Source organism: Mirounga leonina, unplaced genomic scaffold (genome assembly GCF_011800145.1).
Source record: "Mirounga leonina isolate KUSES-001 unplaced genomic scaffold, KU_Mleo_1.0 Mir_94, whole genome shotgun sequence".
Taxonomy (NCBI): Eukaryota; Metazoa; Chordata; class Mammalia; order Carnivora; family Phocidae; genus Mirounga; species Mirounga leonina.
In genome coordinates, this window is record NW_023270855.1 from 41,357,765 (window position 1) to 41,374,815 (window position 17,051).

Genomic DNA, 17,051 nt, shown 5'->3' on the forward strand with positions numbered 1-17,051 from the left:
AGACACAGGTGAAGGGTGAGGATTGAGAGCTTGGCCACTGTGAGCAGGAGTTTCCAGGAGGAGAGTAATCCGCGACCAAATGAAACGAGGCCTGACGTGTGTGCTCTTATGTCCTTGGCAAAGAGATGGTGGGAGGCAGGGTGAAGGAGACATCAGGGTGAGACAGCGGGGTGTTCGGATCAGGACACAGAATAGCAAGTCAGGAGTTGAGAACCCAGAGGGCCTGTGGGAGGCTGGCAATGTGGGAAGGTGGGGGCTGGCCAAGGAGGTCAGGCCAGAGGAAGCAGGAAAGGGAGAAGCCTTCGGCCAAGCACAGGTGTGGATGCTGCCCAGGGCAGGAGCAGGGCAGGGAGAAGACTCTGTGCTTGGTATGCATACACTGCCTTTGAACACTCGTGTCCTTCTCCCTGGCCCAGAGGAGGCTGTGTACCTACCCACTGGCCCACACTCTCTTCCCTCAGGTCCCAGGTCAGTGCACCTGCCAGGTAGGATCGAGGGTCGCACATGCTCCAGGTGTCAGGATGGGTACCGGGGTGACCCAGAGCAGGAATGCAGAGGTGAGAAAGCCACTCACATGATCCACACCACCAGGGATGATGTTTCCCTGAAGGGGCCCAGTGTGGAGTAGCAGGGGAACAGTGGGGCTTTCCTGAGGGAGAACACAGCATGTTTATTGATGTTTCCCCCCCAATTCAAAGAAATATTCATGAAAAGCTGTTGGCAAGGCCAGGTGGGGTATTCCTACAGAGAGCACACATCAGGTGGCTCTTTTCTGAACCCATCTGGCAGTCCTGTACCCCAGCTGACCCGTGACTGGACTGTAGAGCTTCCAGAGCATTGTGCTGTTTCCCTGCCCAAAGGCTGCCATGCCATATGGCCTCTGTGGCCAGGGAAGATGCCAGTGCCCGTGGTCATTCTGAGCAGTGGCTTAGGCAAAGGCTTGTGTGCACCCTCCCACTCACACAGGGCTGTTCTCCAGGCTTCTTGGAGGCAAGGCTGGGGCAAGAGCTGCCTGCTCCCCTCCACAGCCTGTGCCCGTGACCCACAGGGCTCCATCTTGCCCAGCTGTGATCCACACACAGGTGCCTGCTTATACAGAGAGGGCATTTGGGGATGAGGTGCCAGGCATGTGCCCGTGGTTCCAGAGGTGGCTTCCCACACTGCATGTCCTGCCCTACCTGTTTCACCTCCTGGGACCTATGTCTAGCTCTGCTCCAGCTGCAGCTGGAAATTGTGGCCCAGAAGGTCACCTCCCTATACCAGGGGATGCCTGACTGGGGTGCTAGGGGCCAGGGTGGACACCTGCAGGCCCTGGAGGGGATACTCCAGCAAGCACAGATTCTCCTGGAATCTTCTTCACCTTTGTTGCGGGGACTCTGGAGCAACTTACGGAGTAGATAGCTGGATTCGCCAAGGGGTCTTGGGTCAGTAAGGAGGAGGTCTCCAGCTAGCTTCTCAGGGTTGGGGATTTCAGAAGGTCTCAGGTTGGCCTGTCTGAGTCCTGGGTTTTGGAGTTAGGTGGGTTTTCTTGAGTGAGGAGTCATGGAGGAGAGTACATGTCTGGTCAGGCTGATAACTCCATCTTCCTGTGGGAGGAAAGTGACTGCATTGGTCCAGACACTGTGGGCCACAGGGCAGATTGTGGCAGAAAGAGAGCCATGGGTTAGGAGGCAGTGTGAACAGCTGGAAGAATTATCCCAGCAGCTAGACTGTGTCAAGGGCTTGGCCTGGTCCAAAAGGGCCACAGGAGCCCAAGGTGAGGCCTAATGGGCAGGCGGGTGGGCAGGTGGGGGTAAAGGCTAGGCTGGGGCAGAAGGAAGGGGCCAGGTGCGCTTGCTTATGTATCTGGGGAACCCAGAAGGCTGATTGGCCCTGCCTCAGCCAGTGGAGCCCTGAGTCACCTCTATCCCTCACTGCCATCCCCTGCAGATGCTGCGGCCCAGGTCTCCTCAGCTGCCCTGCTTTCCCAGGAGGCCCTGCTTGAAGCCCAGATTATGGCCACATTTGGAGAACCGGACAGCAACCTGGGAAAGGCCCGAGAGGCCCAGAGGTGGATGGAGCAGCTGCTTCGGGGGATGGGCCAGCCAGGGACAGGGACAGCTGTGTGGGAGCTGAAACTGAAGGAGCTGGTCAACAGGGTGCAGATGTTGCATCCACAGCTTCTGAGACTCCTAGTCAAAGCGGGAGTGGTGGGTGGAGATATGGATCACTATAGGGGTTTCGCCAAGGCCAGGACTCTCTTCTAGCCATAACCTGGATGTAGGGCACTAGGGCATTTGGGACATGCATTTCTCACTGGATCACCTGTCTTGTTTGCAGGAATGCAGGGATTGGGGACCTGGGATGGCTGTGTTCCTGTACCCTGTGTTGTTCCCTCTTGCCCTGGGACCCTGCCCACTGCCCAGTGGGCTCTGCTTGCTTCCCGTAACTCTTCCGATAGCCTGGACACAGCTGCCACAGCCTTAGAGCAGCATCAGCGACTGGTACAGAGCCACTGGGGCCATGAATGGGGGCCAAGGTGGGGGAGTCATAGGGAACCATAGCTTGGCCATAGGGTTGCAGGAGACACATTCCACATCTTACCCACCCCTACCAGATGCAGCAAATCCAGGCCACAGCAAGCGCCACAGGAATCCAGGCCCAGGAGACATGGCATTGGACAAGGGGGCCCTGGGGTGTGGCCACCATAGCGCATGTGCAAGCAACTGTGCAGATCCTCCTCTTGGGTACCTGTCTGCTTGTTGTGTGTCTGTTCACAGCTGAGGGCAGGGGCAGGTGGGCATCTGGGATACTGCTACGATACTCCTTCCAGAATGAGGAATACTCATAAGGGCTGACCAGGGGTCAGGTGGGAGCACTAGTATGCAGGTAAATGTTTAACAATTGGCTGGAGGTCAAAGGGAACTGATTTGTAGTGTTTGCTAGTTTCCCTGGTATAAGTAAATCCACCATGGTTGACTTTAGTTTACCTACCGTTTACCAGCTGAGTCACAAAATTCCTGAAAATTTAACGTTTGGTTCTTGTTAGCCCTTAGCACACCATGTAGTCATGTCAGAGGCAGGGTCAGTGAGAGGTTAGGGTCAGTGTTTGTTGGGTCAGAGATCAGAGTTCACATCTGAGATTCCTACCCTAATTCCCACAGAAGAAGGAGCAGATACTGCAAGTGTGGAGCTCATGGCATGGCGTGGGCTGGGGGTGCCCCTCCCCCAAAATGGGGCAGTGGGCATTGCCCTCCGGCTGGGTCAGATCCAAGGTGCCCTCCCTGCACCAGACATCATAGGCCAGGAACTGCCCAGAGCTGAAGGTGTCCTCCATCAGGCACAGGGGTGGGGATGGGGTGGGATAAGGGTCAGATGGGAGGGTCAGAGTCAGAACAGGGATGGTGTGGGAGGGTCAGGGCTGGGGTCAAAGTTCAGAACAGGGGTCAAATGTTGATTAGGGTTAGAGCTCATTTAGGTCAGAGTTAAGGTCATGACAGATTTGAGGACCAGGGTCAGAGATTAGGGCCAAAGGTCAGAGCGTGGCTCACATGACCTGATCCTCAGGGTTGGAGCGCCGCCTGGTGCAGAAGGAGCAGACACTGGGCAAGAAGATAGCCACGCTGTGGGCCCTGGAGCTGCGGGCAGCAGAGTTGCTTGAGCACATGCGGCTATGGGCAAATGTGAATGCCACCTGCTGATTGCAGTCTATGGATGCCGGTAAGACAGACTCTGGGACTACCTGAGTGACTCAAAGTGACTGACCCAAGAATCTCCTGACCTTGAGAGACCAAGGACCCCACTGAGTACCCATTGACCCTGAGTAACCCCCCATGGGACCCCATGATATCCTCCAGTGATTCTCTGTCCTTAAGAAACCAGATATCATGTAAAACTCAACAGAGGCCATCTAGTGCCTTTGACCTTGATAGATCCTTTTCTGAGTGATCTAAAATTCTGAGTCACCTCTAGTATCCCTGAGCCCCCTCAGGTTGACTACATGAGCCCCGGGTAACTGGAGACCCCTACTCCAGATAACTGGAATGACTCCCAGAGACCCTGAAAGTCCAGTAGATTGACTGCTCCCCTGCTCAGACTCTTCTGGAGAAGCCTGGTGATTCCCCCCCCCGGAAGAACCCCAGCTTTCTCCCCCGGTCCCACAGCTCTGGGTACTCTCCACCTGGCCCCAGACAGAGTGGGCACAGCTGTGGCAGCTCAGAGCCACCAGGCCCTGGTCCTACAGACCTGCGGAGTCCCGTGGTCCCGCCTGTGGTCCCAGGGGCCAGGGTGGGGCACTTGTTAGCAGCCCGCATTCCAAGCCCGGGCTCAGGCCTCCCGGCGGGCCAGAAGGTCTGGAGCGGATGAATGGCCATAAGATCTGGATTCACTCACTGCCTCTGTCGACTGCCCAGCTCCCATTTTCACACTGGGAAACTGAGAAAGCACTTCTTGTGCCTACTTGTTGTAGTGACTAAGGGAGGTGGGGAGCCCTGGAGCCGTGACTTGGGCAGAGGATGACCTTTCTCCATCTTTCCTCCTACCCGCTTCTTGTCCTGTCGCTTGGGCCAGGCCAACCTAAAGTCTCCCACCTCCCTAAATAGAGAGCTTGATCTCTGTGTGTGCCTCTCACCTCCCCGCTGATGCTGGAGCCCTGGGACTGAACAGCCTCACTGATGGTGACTTCCACAGCACCTACAATGCTAGGGACAAAGGCTGTGTTCCGTGGGCCATTTGAAGTCTCAGATCAGACTCTTTTTCCTTAGCTCATGCCACACCCCCTCCTTGGTGCGCCCCCTAACTGTGGTGGCTTAAAGACAACCCCCCTTCCCCTTGCTCTGCACAGGTCTGGGCAAGGGAGCTCAATAAAGATTTGCAGGCGAGGTGGCCTGTGTCTGGTTTCTAGAATGAGGGTGGCTTCTGGAGAGGTGGGAGGGGAACCTCTGTGTGGAAATGTACTCCTGCCCAAAATCCACTCCATGCTTTCCTTCTTGCCGTGCTTCTCAACTTTGCTCAAAGTCGCAGGACTCAGCTAATGTAGGGGCCGCGGGCCGGAGGATTGAGTGGGAAATCAGTCGCGGACTTACGCGGGCAGGGTATGCACGGGACCCCAAGGGAGGGGGAAGGTGGGCACAGGCTCTGGACCTCTTATCACCCCTCATCTGGATTCCCCTCCTCTCCAGGATGGAGCGGGCCTCAGGGGACCGAGGGAGGGACCTGCGGGGACAGCCTGGGCCCTGGGAGCTTCGACTGGGCCTACTGCTGAGTGGTGAGAGGGCCTGGTGAAGGCCTGGGGTTTGTGGGATGGGATGGTGGGTCCTGGGGGAGCCAACCCTGGGGCTACTGGGTGGGAGCGCAGCAGAACTGGCTGACCCACTGTTCCCAGTGCTGGCCACCGCCCTGGCCCAGGCGCTGGCCCCCGATGTGCCAGGCTGTTCGAGGGGAAGCTGCTACCCTGCCACAGGTGACCTGCTAGTCGGCCGTGCTGACAGACTAACTGCCTCATCCACCTGTGGTTTGCGTGGCCCCCAGCCCTACTGCATCGTTAGTCACCTGCAGGTGCGCCTGGGTGGGATGGGGTGACTGGGGGGTAGGGGGTGCTGCCACTGCCTGAGACACTGACCCTGACCTTGACTCTGACCCAACCCAGGATGAGAAGAAGTGCTTCCTGTGTGACTCCCGGCGCCCCTTCTCTGCTAGAGACAACCCAAACAGCCATCGCATCCAGAATGTAGTTACCAGCTTTGCACCACAGCGCCGGGCAGCCTGGTGGCAGTCAGAGAATGGTGAGGCCGTGGGTGGGGCATGGGGTGAGCAGGGTTGCCCACCAGTAGTCTCAAGTCCCTGACCTCCGACTCCTGCCCCAGGTGTCCCCGTGGTCACCATCCAGCTGGACTTGGAGGCTGAGTTTCATTTCACGCACCTCATTATGACCTTCAAGGTGCCCGCATGTCTGGGAGCCTGCTTGAATCACCCTGCTTGGCTCCCCATTGCCCCTGAACAGAGTCCCAGCTCCTTAGCCCAGTCTTGCTGAGCTCATATGCTGTGTTCTGTCTGGCTGCATGGGAGGCTCCTTCGTCTCCCACACCTTCTGTTGCCTTCTGCCTCCAGGCCTTTGCCCATGCTGCCCCAACGTGAGGCTGGATTAGGTGCTGCTTCCCTGGGCCCCATGACCCCTGAGCCTTCCCCCAGAAGTGGCTGCCCTCCCTGACTATTGCTTGGCTTCCAGTGGTCACCCCCACCTGTCCATGAGCTGCTTCAGGGCAAGCCCCAGCTGGGCAGGGCTCTCTTGATGGGCCTGGGCTAGACTTGAGTCCTGATATTCACTGATCAGCCATGCCCCCCACCCAGACATTTCGTCCTGCTGCCATGCTGGTGGAGCGCTCAGCTGACTTTGGACGTACCTGGCATGTGTACCGATATTTTTCCTATGACTGTGGGGCTGACTTTCCAGGAGTCCCACTCGCCCCACCACGGCACTGGGATGATGTAGTCTGTGAGTCCCGCTACTCAGAGATTGAGCCATCCACTGAAGGCGAGGTGAGAGCTGGGATCTGATGTGGGGCAGGAAGAGGGGGATGATGGGCCTGAGGCAGGGTCCAGTGTCTCTAATGGCTCCATGTCCCTCCAGGTCATCTATCGTGTGCTGGATCCTGCCATCCCTATCCCAGACCCCTATAGCCCATGGATCCAGAGTGAGTGTTCCTCTCTTTGAGCCTGGCACAGTCCCAGCGTCCGACTGGTGACTATTTGGGGCCTCAGTAGCTATTTTGGGTGCTTCTTGGGGCAGGTGCCAAGTCCAATTTAGCTCATGTAGCAGTAGACAGAAGGTCTCCCAAGGTGACCTTGGCAGCTGCAGCCCCTGAGTGGGCATGGGGCAACAAGAGCCTCCCTGGCCAGCTGGCTCCCAATCCTTTCCCCCCACTTAGACCTGCTGAAGATCACCAACCTACGGGTGAACCTGACACGCCTGCATACACTGGGGGACAACCTGCTCGACCCACGGCGGGAGATCCGTGAGAAATACTATTATGCCCTCTACGAGCTGGTTGTGCGTGGCAACTGCTTCTGTTATGGACACGCCTCGCAGTGTGCACCCGCCCCAGGAGCACCAACCCATGCTGAGGGCATGGTGAGGGACTTCAGCTGGCTGGAATAGGGCTGGGGGCAGGGACAGGCCTGGCTGGACAGTGCTGACCACTTGCCTCTCTGCCTCCTAGGTTCATGGGGCCTGCATCTGCAAACACAACACTCGTGGCCTCAACTGTGAGCAGTGTCAGGATTTCTATCATGACTTGCCCTGGCATCCAGCTGAGGATGGCCACAGTCATGCCTGCAGGAGTGAGTGAGGTCCTGGTCCCCGTAGCCCCAGAACACTGTGGCCTGGCTGTGCCATGGGTAGAACTTAGAGCTGGTTGGTCAAACGCCTAACACCCAGGCTATGTCCGAAGGGTGTCCAGGCCTTGATGCCCCTAGGGTCTCCCTTAACCCTCTTCCAAGTCTTCTCTGGTCAGGGGCCCAGTATGATGCTGAAACCTTAAAGTATCTGAGCCCCCACCCACAAATTCTGGCCTGTGTCAGGGACCTGCGGTATCACTGGGACCCCTACACCCCTTATCCTCAGGACGTGGTCCCTCAATGGGCCTTTGTCCTGCCTTCCCGTCCCTCCAAGAGTGTGAGTGCCACGGGCACGCCCACAGCTGCCACTTTGACATGGCTGTATACCTGGCGTCTGGGAACGTGAGTGGAGGTGTGTGTGATGGATGTCAGCACAATACAGCTGGGCGCCACTGTGAGCTCTGCCGACCCTTCTTCTACCGTGACCCAAGCAAGGACCTCCGGGACCCAGCCGTGTGCCGCTGTGAGGCTGGGGTTGGGCATGGGAGAGGGAAGGCTGAGTCTGGGGTAGGAACTAGGAGGCCAGACTGCTGTCCAGGTTGCAGGGGTTTGGGGTGGGGGTGGGGGGCATAGGGTGGAGCCAGGCTGGGAATCCAGTGTCGGGGAGGCTAGGGAGATGCGTGGTGCTGGGCTAGTTGGGATAGGGTGACCCTGCATCTCTTTTTGCCCTCAGCCTGTGATTGTGACCCCATGGGTTCCCAAGACGGTGGTCGCTGCGATCCCCATGATGATCCTGCCCTGGGGCTGGTTTCGGGCCAGTGTCGCTGCAAAGCACATGTGGTGGGCTCTCGCTGTCAGCGATGCCGTGATGGCTTCTTCGGGCTCAGTGCCAGTGACCCTGCCGGCTGCCGGCGTATGTGCTTCTTGCCCTCGCTCCTGTCCTGACCTTAACCCTGACTTCTTACTTTTGGCCCAACTCAACACCAGCACTGCCACAGCTCCTCAGAGTGTGATGGGTCTCCTTCCCTGCAGGGTGTCAGTGTGATGCACGGGGCACAGTGCCTGGGGTCACCTCCTGTGACCCCAACAGTGGAACCTGTTTCTGCAAGCGTCTAGTGACTGGACGTGGCTGTAACCGCTGCCTGGTGCGACTGGAGGGGCTTGGGGGTCTGGGGTCCTGCACTTATCCGGGCTAGGAGGTGGTGTCTATGCCCTACTGGGTGGGTGCGGAGATCTTAGGGTCCATTCCTGGCTGAGAGGTCTCAGGTCTGGGAGGTAAAGGGTGGGAGCCATGGTCTAGGGACCGTGTTTTCACCAAGGGGTGGTAGAGGCTGAGAGCTGTCACTGGATTCCCGGATGGGTGGCAAGGGGGTCTGTTTCTAGCCCCCAGCAACCTCCTCTCCCCTAGCCTGGTCACTGGGGCCTGAGCCATGACCTGCTTGGCTGCCGTCCGTGTGATTGCGACGTGGGTGGTGCCTTGGATCCCCAGTGAGTGCTGTATCCGGGGTCCCAGGAGGGGTGGGGAAAGATCCTGGGCAGGAGAGGGGGCCCTTCTTGAGTACCTGTGGGCTTCCCAGGTGCGATGAGGCCACAGGCCAGTGCCGCTGTCGCCAGCACATGGTGGGGCGGCGCTGTGAGCAGGTGCAGCCTGGCTACTTCCGGCCCTTCCTTGACCACCTAACTTGGGAGGCCGAGGACACCCGAGGACAGGTAGGGGGCAACGTTGGAGGGCAGGGCTTGGGTTGGAGAGGTGGAGTTGTGGGTGGTACTTGTCTGGGGAGAGTGTCCGGCCTTGGACAGGGCCTCGGCTGAAGAGCTGGGGTGTGAGGACAGGCTGCGGCAGAAGGGATGGTGTCTTACCTGAGCACCCACCCTGAGCTGCATCCCTCCCAGGTGCTCGATGTGGTGGAGCGCTTGGCAACCCCTACTGGGACTCCATCCTGGACAGGCCGGGGCTTTGGTAGGCTGCAGGAGGGTCAGACACTGGAGTTCCTGGTGGCCTCTGTGCCGAGAGCCATGGACTACGACCTGCTGCTGCGCTTGGAGCCCCAGGTCAGACCCTGTGAAACCTGGCCCAGAGCTGAACCTCCGGGTGTGGTAGCGTTTCCTTCATCATCCTATCCCCCCAGGTCCCTGAGCAATGGGCAGAGATGGAAGTGACTGTGCAGCGCCCAGGGCCTGTGTCTGCCCACAGCCTGTGTGGGTATGTGCTGCCCAAGGATGACCACATCCCAGGGACTCTGCAACCAGAAACCAGGTGAGGGTACCAATGGTAGCATCTGTAACGGTGGAGGGTTGTGGGCCAGCCCTAATTCCCTGAAGGACACTTGGAAGACACCGCTGCTCATTCATCTGTCCCTTGCTGCAAGTGCCTCCTCCTGAGTGCTGTTTGCCAGGTGCTGTTAGGCATGGCACAGGTCAGAAGAAGGAAGTAGAACATGTCCTGCTCTTTTAGGGGTGTGAGTTCCAGAGGCCTGTGGCAAGATTTAATGGGAAGCCATTCAGTGTCACTATAGGGAATGCCCACAGGGGAAAGGCAAGGCATCAGTGCATTCTGAGCAGGATGTGACTGGTCTGATAATTGTGTTCTTACATTTTGGGTAGTATTTTTTTCATGTATCTTTTTTCATCACCTTCTTTTTTAACGTTCTATTATTTAAGTATTCAAACAATACACAGAGTGGAGAGAGCAGTGTATAATGGGCCGTACCCATTATAGACATTGTACCAACTGCGATTTGCTTTTAACAAAGATCCCTCTACTTGAGGAGTGGAAAATAGACTTAAAGGTGGAGGCTTTTGAGTTAGCTGAGTGACAGTGGATTGGACAGAGGTTTAGCAGTTGATGTGACAAGATGATGAAGGTTCCAGAGGGTTCCAGCGGCAGAGCTGATGGCTCAGATATGTAGGAAGGAGAGAGAAAGTGGAAAGATGACTCTAGCGTTTTGGGCTTGTTCATCTGGGTGAGGATTGGGCTCTTTACTGAGATAGAGACATAGGGAGAAGCAGTTCCGAGGTACTTAGGCATGGAGGAGAAGGCCAGTGGGTGGTTGGATTTCTGTGTCTGGAATTCCTGGGAGGCCTCAAGCTGGAGATATAAATCTGGGACTTGTCACTGAAGGGTTAGGTCTAAATGAAATGACCAGAGAAAGGAAAGAGGGCCAGAACCAAGCTGTGGGGTGTTTGAGGCCAGTAGAGAAGGAGGATTTGGGGGTGGGGGAAAATCAGCAGTGTGGACAGGGTTCCAGAAGGGGAGAGAAGAGTGTCTCAGGAAGAAGGGTGCACTGCTTTCATTGCATGCCGCTGAATGCTGGAGCAGACAGGAACAGAGAGGAGGCTGCTGGGTTTGGCCACATGGAGGTCGTTGGTGAGCTTGGTACAGGCTGTTCCCATGCATGTTGGCATAAAAACTCCATTGGCGTGGGAGGCAAGAGTGGTGGCAGTGACCACAGTCCGGTTTTAGGAATTTGTTGGGCAGGAAAGCAAAGACAAGGTAAGAGCTAAGGGAGACTCAGGGATTGAGGGAAGATGTTTCCAAGGGAGATAAAAGAACCCTAGCATGGGTTTGCAGACTGATGAGAATAACCTAGGAAAGGCAGGGCCAGGTGGCGGGCGGGGATGATGTAGTCTTGGTGAAGAAGAGCAGAGGTTGGAGGTCAAGGTTGGAGGAAGTGTGAGGGGGCCGTTAAAGAAAAATTGGCAGGTATTTGTGCCAGGGAAATGCTGTGTGGTTGCAAGGTTGTAGGGAGTGTTTTTAGAGATTGGTCTGCACAAGTATGGGATTCCAGTGAGGCATGTTTGTGGAAATCTCCTGTATAAATTCTCTGTCAGGCTTTCCAGCTGTCTGTTGGCATGACCCAGCCCAGCCTAGTGTCTTTCTTGGCCAGTGATTTGGTTGCTGGTGTGCGGGGTGGGGAGGCCTAGGATGGTGGGTACAGGGTCCCTGGATGAACCCCATACCTGTTTTTATCCCCCCACCCCGCCCAGGTATATGGTATTTCCCAGACCTGTCTGCCTTGAGCCTGGCATCTCCTACAAACTGCATCTGAAGCTGGTGCGAACAGGGGGAAGCGCCCAAACTGAGGCTCCCTACTCTGCACCCAGCCTGCTCATTGACTCGGTGAATAGCCCCTCTCCCCACACCGACCAAGAAGGCAGGGTGTGCGGGATGGGACCTGTAGCGGGGGCCGGACAGGAGGGGCCCATGACAGAAGAGGCAGGCCCGTGGTGGTGCTCAGTGCTCTCTGGCAGTGCCGATAGCGTCCTGGGTCTGGGCCTCACTCTTCCTTGCTCATTGCTTCAGCTGGTGCTGCTACCCCGTGTCCTGGTGCTGGAGATGTTTAGTGGGGGGGATGCTACTGCTCTGGAGCGCCGTGCCACCTTTGAACGCTACCGCTGCCACGAGGAGGGGCTGGTGCCCAGCAAGACCCCTCCCTCGGAGGCCTGCGCCCCCCTCCTCATCAGCCTGTCCGCCCTGCTCTACAACGGTGCCTTGCGTGAGTGTCTGTGCTGTGGGCTGGTGGGGCAGAGGTGTGGGGCCCCAGTCTGACTTGGCCCTCTCCCCCTGGCCCACAGCCTGTCAGTGTGACCCCCAGGGCTCACTGAGTTCTGAGTGCAATCCCCACGGCGGCCAGTGCCTTTGTAAACCTGCGGTGGTGGGGCGCCGCTGTGATCTCTGTGCCCCTGGCTTCTACGGCTTTGGCCCCACAGGCTGTCAAGGTAACTGCCTGCCTTTCTTCCCTCTTACTCTCTCTCCTCCCCACGACTGTCCCCCGTCCTCCCTCCAACTGTGCTTCTTCCTTTCTCTGACTCTGAGTTAGAGCCCATACTCCCAGCACTGGGGCACTGGAAGTTCTCTTCGATTCCTTGACTTTCCTGCCCTGACCCCACCTAGATTCCCTCAAACCCCTTCCCTGGCTCAGCCTCTGCCTTGCCCCCAGCCTGCCAGTGCAGCGCCGAGGGGGCACTCAGTGGCCTGTGCGAGGGGACCAGCGGGCAATGCCCCTGCCGAACTGGTGCCTTCGGGCTTCGCTGTGATGGCTGCCAGCGGGGCCAGTGGGGATTCCCTAGTTGCCGGCCATGTGTCTGCAACGGGCATGCAGACGAGTGTGACACCCTCACGGGAGTTTGCCTGGGCTGCCGCGATCACACAGGGGGTGAGCACTGTGAAAGGTGAGCCTGGAGCAGCTGGGAGAGGGTGGGTGGGTGGGAAGGCTGCTCCGGGACCACATCTCTCCTCCTGTTGCTCCCCGAAGGTGCGTTGCTGGCTTCCATGGGGACCCACGGCTCCCATATGGGGGCCAGTGCCGGCCCTGTCCCTGCCCTGAAGGCCCTGGGAGCCGGCGGCACTTTGCTACTTCTTGCCATCGGGATGGGTACTCCCAGCAGATCACGTGCCACTGTAGGGCAGGCTACACAGGTGAGTAGATAGATAAGGTGCAGGCGTGGGATCAGGGTGGGGCAGCTGAACTGAATACTCATGCCTTCCCCAAATGTGGGCAGGGCTGCGGTGCGATGCTTGTGCCCCTGGGTACTTTGGGGACCCGTCAAGGCCAGGTGGCCAGTGCCAACCATGTGAGTGCAGTGGGAACATTGACCCCACGGACCCTGATGCCTGTGACCCCCGCACGGGAGAGTGTCTGCGCTGCTTACACCACACGGAGGGGCCACACTGTGCCCACTGCAAGCCTGGCTTCCATGGGCAGGCTGCCCGACAGAGCTGTCACCGTGAGTGTGGGATTGGGAGGGGATGGCGGGGGTCGGGCTCTGCTGCTCGGGCTCCCCTTGATTAATGTGCTTGACTGGCCCAGGCTGCACCTGCAACTTGCTGGGTACAGATCCCCAGCAGTGCCTGTCCACTGACCGCTGCAACTGTGACCCAAGTAGTGGGCAGTGCCCATGCCTCCCCAATGTCCAGGGCCCCAGCTGTGACCGCTGTGCCCCCAACTTCTGGAACCTTACCAGTGGCCATGGCTGCCAGCCCTGCGCCTGCCACCCAAGCCGAGCCAGAGGCCCCACCTGCAATGAGGTACAGGACCCTCCTGTGGATCTCTGGGTGGATGGGGCCAGCTGTCTGTCTCGAGTCTCAAGAGCTTAGCCTCTGATTGAGGCGCTGACCTCTGCCCTGTTCCCACTCTAGTTCACAGGGCAGTGCCACTGCCATGCTGGCTTTGGTGGGCGAACCTGTTCTGAGTGCCAGGAGCTCCACTGGGGAGACCCTGGGTTGCAGTGCCGTGGTGAGAGAGTCAGCAGGGCCAGGGTGGCTGGGGGGCTTCCCAGGATGCCCCGCTGGCACCCTAATTCTGTGGTCTGCCCTTTCCCGCAGCCTGTGATTGCGACCCTCGTGGAATAGACACACCTCAGTGTCACCGCTCCACGGGGCACTGCAGCTGCCGCCCAGGCGTGTCAGGCGTGCGCTGTGACCAGTGTGCCCGTGGCTTCTCAGGGGTCTTTCCTGCTTGCCTACCATGCCACGCATGCTTCGGGGATTGGGACCGCGTGGTACAGGACTTGGCTGCCCGTACACGGCGCCTGGAGCAGCGGGCACAGGAGCTGCAGCAGACGGGTGTACTGGGTGCCTCTGAGAGCAGCTTCTGGCACATACAGGAGAAGCTGGGGACTGTGCAGGGGATTGTGGGTGCCCGCAACGCCTCAGCTGCCTCCACTGCACAGCTCGTGGAGGCCACAGAGGATCTGCGGTGCGGATGGGCCTGAGGATACATGGAGGGATGGGGCGGAGACCCTGTGGACTAGGGCTGAAGCTTCTCTAAACACCACCCCCTACTGGCACAGGCGTGCAATTGGAGAGGCCACTGAGCACCTGACCCAGCTGGAGGCAAAACTGACAGATGTGCAGGATGAGAACTTCAATGCCAACCATGCACTGAGCAATCTGGAGCGAGATGGGCTTGCGCTTAATCTCACACTGCGGCAGCTGGATCAGCATCTGGACCTGCTCAAGCATTCAAACTTCCTGGGTGAGCTGTTGGCCAGCGAGGCAGGTGGACCAGGGTTGGGTGATTTTTTTTTTTTTTTAAGATTTTATTTTTTTGAGAAAGAGAGTACAAGCAGGGGGAGCGGCAGAGGGAGAGGGAGAAGCAGGCTCCCCGCCGAGCAGGAAGCCCGATGCAGGGCTCGATCCCAGGACTCCAGGATCATGACCTGAGCCGAAGGCAGACGCCCAACTGCCTGAGCCACCCAGGCGCCCCCCCCCTTTTTTTTTTAAGAGAGCGAGCGAGCAGGGAGGGGCAGAGGGAGAGGGAGAGAGAGAGAGAGTATATTTAGCAGTTTCCATGCCCAGCGCAGAGCCCAATGCAGGGCTTGATGTCACGACCCTGAGATCATGACCTGAGCCAAAATCAAGAGTCAGACGCTTAATCCAGGTGCCCCGGGTTAGGTGATCTTCAGCTGACTGCCAGCCTCTGCCCAATGTAGGTGCCTATGATAGCATCCGCCACGCCCACAGTCTGTCTGCAGAGGCAGAACATCGTGCCAACACATCAGCCTTGACGGTGCCCAGCCCTGTGAGCAGCTCAGCAGATACTCGGCACCGGACAGAGGTGCTGATGGGTGCCCAGAGGGAGGACTTCAACCGCAAACACATGGCCAACCAACGGGCACTAGGCGAGCTCTCTGCCCGTGCCCGTTCCCTGAGCCTGACAGCCATAAATGAACTGGTAAGGCACAGTGTGGGGTGGGACATGTGGCTGTGGCTGTGGCTGTTCCTTCCACAGGGCCCTGACTTGTTCTGTGCCTGGCAGGTGTGTGGACCCCCGGGGGATGCACCCTGTGCTACAAGCCCTTGCGGGGGTGCTGGCTGTCTGGACGAGGATGGGCAACCCCGCTGTGGGGGCCTCGGCTGCAACGGGGCAGTAGCCATGGCGGACCTGGCACTGGGTCGGGCCCGGCACACACAGGCAGAGTTGCAGCGGGCTCTGGCAGAAGGTGGTGGCATCCTCAGCCAGGTGGCTGAGACCCGTCGGCAGGCAGGCGAGGCACAACAGCGGGCCCAGGCAGCCCTGGACAAGGCTAATGCTTCCAGGGGACAGGTGGAGAAGGCCAACCAAGAGCTTCGGGAACTTATCCAGAATGTGAAGGACTTCCTCAGCCGTGAGCCTCCCGTGTGGCCCAGGCCATGTGGTTGTTTTACCTGTGTCTGTGTTCATACTTGTGTCCCTGGGCTCATACTCAGGCCGGCACTGGACCTGTGTTTATGACTCCATGTCTAATCTCTCAACCCTTGCCTATATGTGGTCCTGAAGTCCATGACCCCGAGTGTGTGCTCACTTACAGTTCCTGTCCTTGTAGTTACATCACTATGCCTATTAACAACCCCATATTCCATGTGTGGTCCCACACCCCAAGATTGTGTCTGACACCCATGCCGGAGAATCTGTGTCCCTAAGCCCTTGCCTGTGTCCCCAATAGAGGAGGGGGCGGATCCCGATAGCATTGAGATGGTGGCCACACGAGTGCTAGAGCTCTCCATCCCAGCATCACCTGAGCAGATTCAGCACCTGGCAGGCGAGATTGCAGAGAGGGTCCGGAGCCTGGCGGATGTGGACACAATCCTGGCACGTACCGTGGGAGATGTGCGTCGGGCAGAGCAGCTGCTACAAGATGCACAGCGGGCAAGGTCTGATCATGATCCTGGCCCCTATCCTTGACACCTGGTCCTGATACTCACAGGCCCTGATTCCCTCTCTTCCTCAGGAGCCGGGCTGAGGGTGAGAAACAGAAGGCAGAAACAGTACAGGCAGCACTGGAGGAAGCCCAGAGGGCCCAGGGTGCTGCTCAGGGTGCCATCCAGGGGGCAGTAGTTGACACACAGGACACGGAGCGGACCCTGCACCAGGTGTGGTCTCTCTGGGACATCAGTAGGGCAAGATTATGGGCACGCACCCATGGACCTGTTTAACCCTGGGTCCACCCTTAACAGGTGCAGGAGAAGATGGCGGGTGCGGAGCAGGCACTGAGCTCTGCAGGGGAGCGGGCTCAGCAATTGGATGGTCTCCTGGAGGCTCTGAAATTGAAACGAGCAGGGAATAGCCTGGCAGCCTCTAGTGCTGAAGAAACAGCAGGCAGTGCCCAGGGTCGTGCCCGGGAAGCTGAGCAGGTGGGTTGAGGCAGAGCCAGCTGGTGGGGGTTGGGGTAGAGGCCGGGGTCCACTGGGCCACCACGCTGACTTTGCCCTCTATATTCCCAGCTGCTGCAGGGCCCACTAGGCGACCAGTACCAGACAGTGAAGGCCTTGGCTGAGCGCAAGGCCCAGGGGGTGCTGGCTGCACAGGCGCGGGCAGAGCAACTTCGGGATGAGGCTCGAGGCTTGTTGCAGGCTGCTCAGGACAAGCTGCAACGGCTGCAAGGTGAGGACTGGGGTGGGTGGAAGGCCAGAGGTGCGGGGCTTGTGGGAGACGGACCCTTCCGCCGAGACCTGCCCTTCCTTAGAGCTGGAGGGCACCTATGAGGAGAACGAGCGGGCACTGGAAGGCAAAGCAGCCCAGCTGGATGGGCTGGAGGCCCGGATGCGTAGTGTGCTTCAAGCCATCAACTTGCAGGTCCAGATCTACAACACCTGCCAGTGACCCCTGCGCGATTCCGTTCCCCAGCCCCGCCCCGCCCCGCCCCGCCCCGCCCCCGCTACTGCCTCTGCATGGGAAAGTTCCTAGCCTGACCAGGCCCCCAATAAACCGCTGTGAATCCCCACTGTGTCGTCCGGCCTGTGATTTGGGGAGGGC

The 17,051-nt window shown here is 58.5% G+C and overlaps 1 protein-coding gene and 1 long non-coding RNA gene across 2 annotated transcripts; both read left to right on the forward strand.

The window, feature by feature from the left end:
* The first annotated feature begins 124 nt into the window (after positions 1 to 124).
* LOC118005989 lies at positions 125 to 3,954 on the forward strand. Its single transcript, XR_004677911.1, has 4 exons — positions 125 to 557; positions 1,930 to 2,483; positions 2,597 to 2,726; positions 3,547 to 3,954. It is a non-coding gene; the product is annotated as an uncharacterized LOC118005989 (long non-coding RNA).
* A 1,027-nt stretch (positions 3,955 to 4,981) lies between these two features.
* Positions 4,982 to 17,019, forward strand: LAMB2 (laminin subunit beta 2). Its single transcript, XM_034998467.1, has 33 exons — positions 4,982 to 5,072; positions 5,160 to 5,245; positions 5,363 to 5,535; positions 5,627 to 5,762; positions 5,844 to 5,917; positions 6,328 to 6,516; positions 6,608 to 6,671; positions 6,906 to 7,108; positions 7,197 to 7,317; positions 7,649 to 7,837; positions 8,048 to 8,227; positions 8,347 to 8,459; positions 8,723 to 8,802; positions 8,892 to 9,024; positions 9,208 to 9,366; positions 9,444 to 9,571; positions 11,302 to 11,434; positions 11,618 to 11,810; positions 11,890 to 12,033; positions 12,255 to 12,486; positions 12,570 to 12,733; positions 12,817 to 13,041; positions 13,125 to 13,342; positions 13,454 to 13,550; positions 13,640 to 14,012; positions 14,107 to 14,291; positions 14,749 to 14,990; positions 15,075 to 15,423; positions 15,742 to 15,949; positions 16,027 to 16,168; positions 16,253 to 16,429; positions 16,520 to 16,679; positions 16,762 to 17,019. The coding sequence occupies exons 2-33, from the start codon at positions 5,161 to 5,163 to the stop codon at positions 16,896 to 16,898; spliced, it is 5,406 nt and encodes a 1,801-aa protein (XP_034854358.1). The 5' UTR covers positions 4,982 to 5,072; position 5,160; the 3' UTR covers positions 16,899 to 17,019.
* Positions 17,020 to 17,051: the final 32 nt, after the last annotated feature.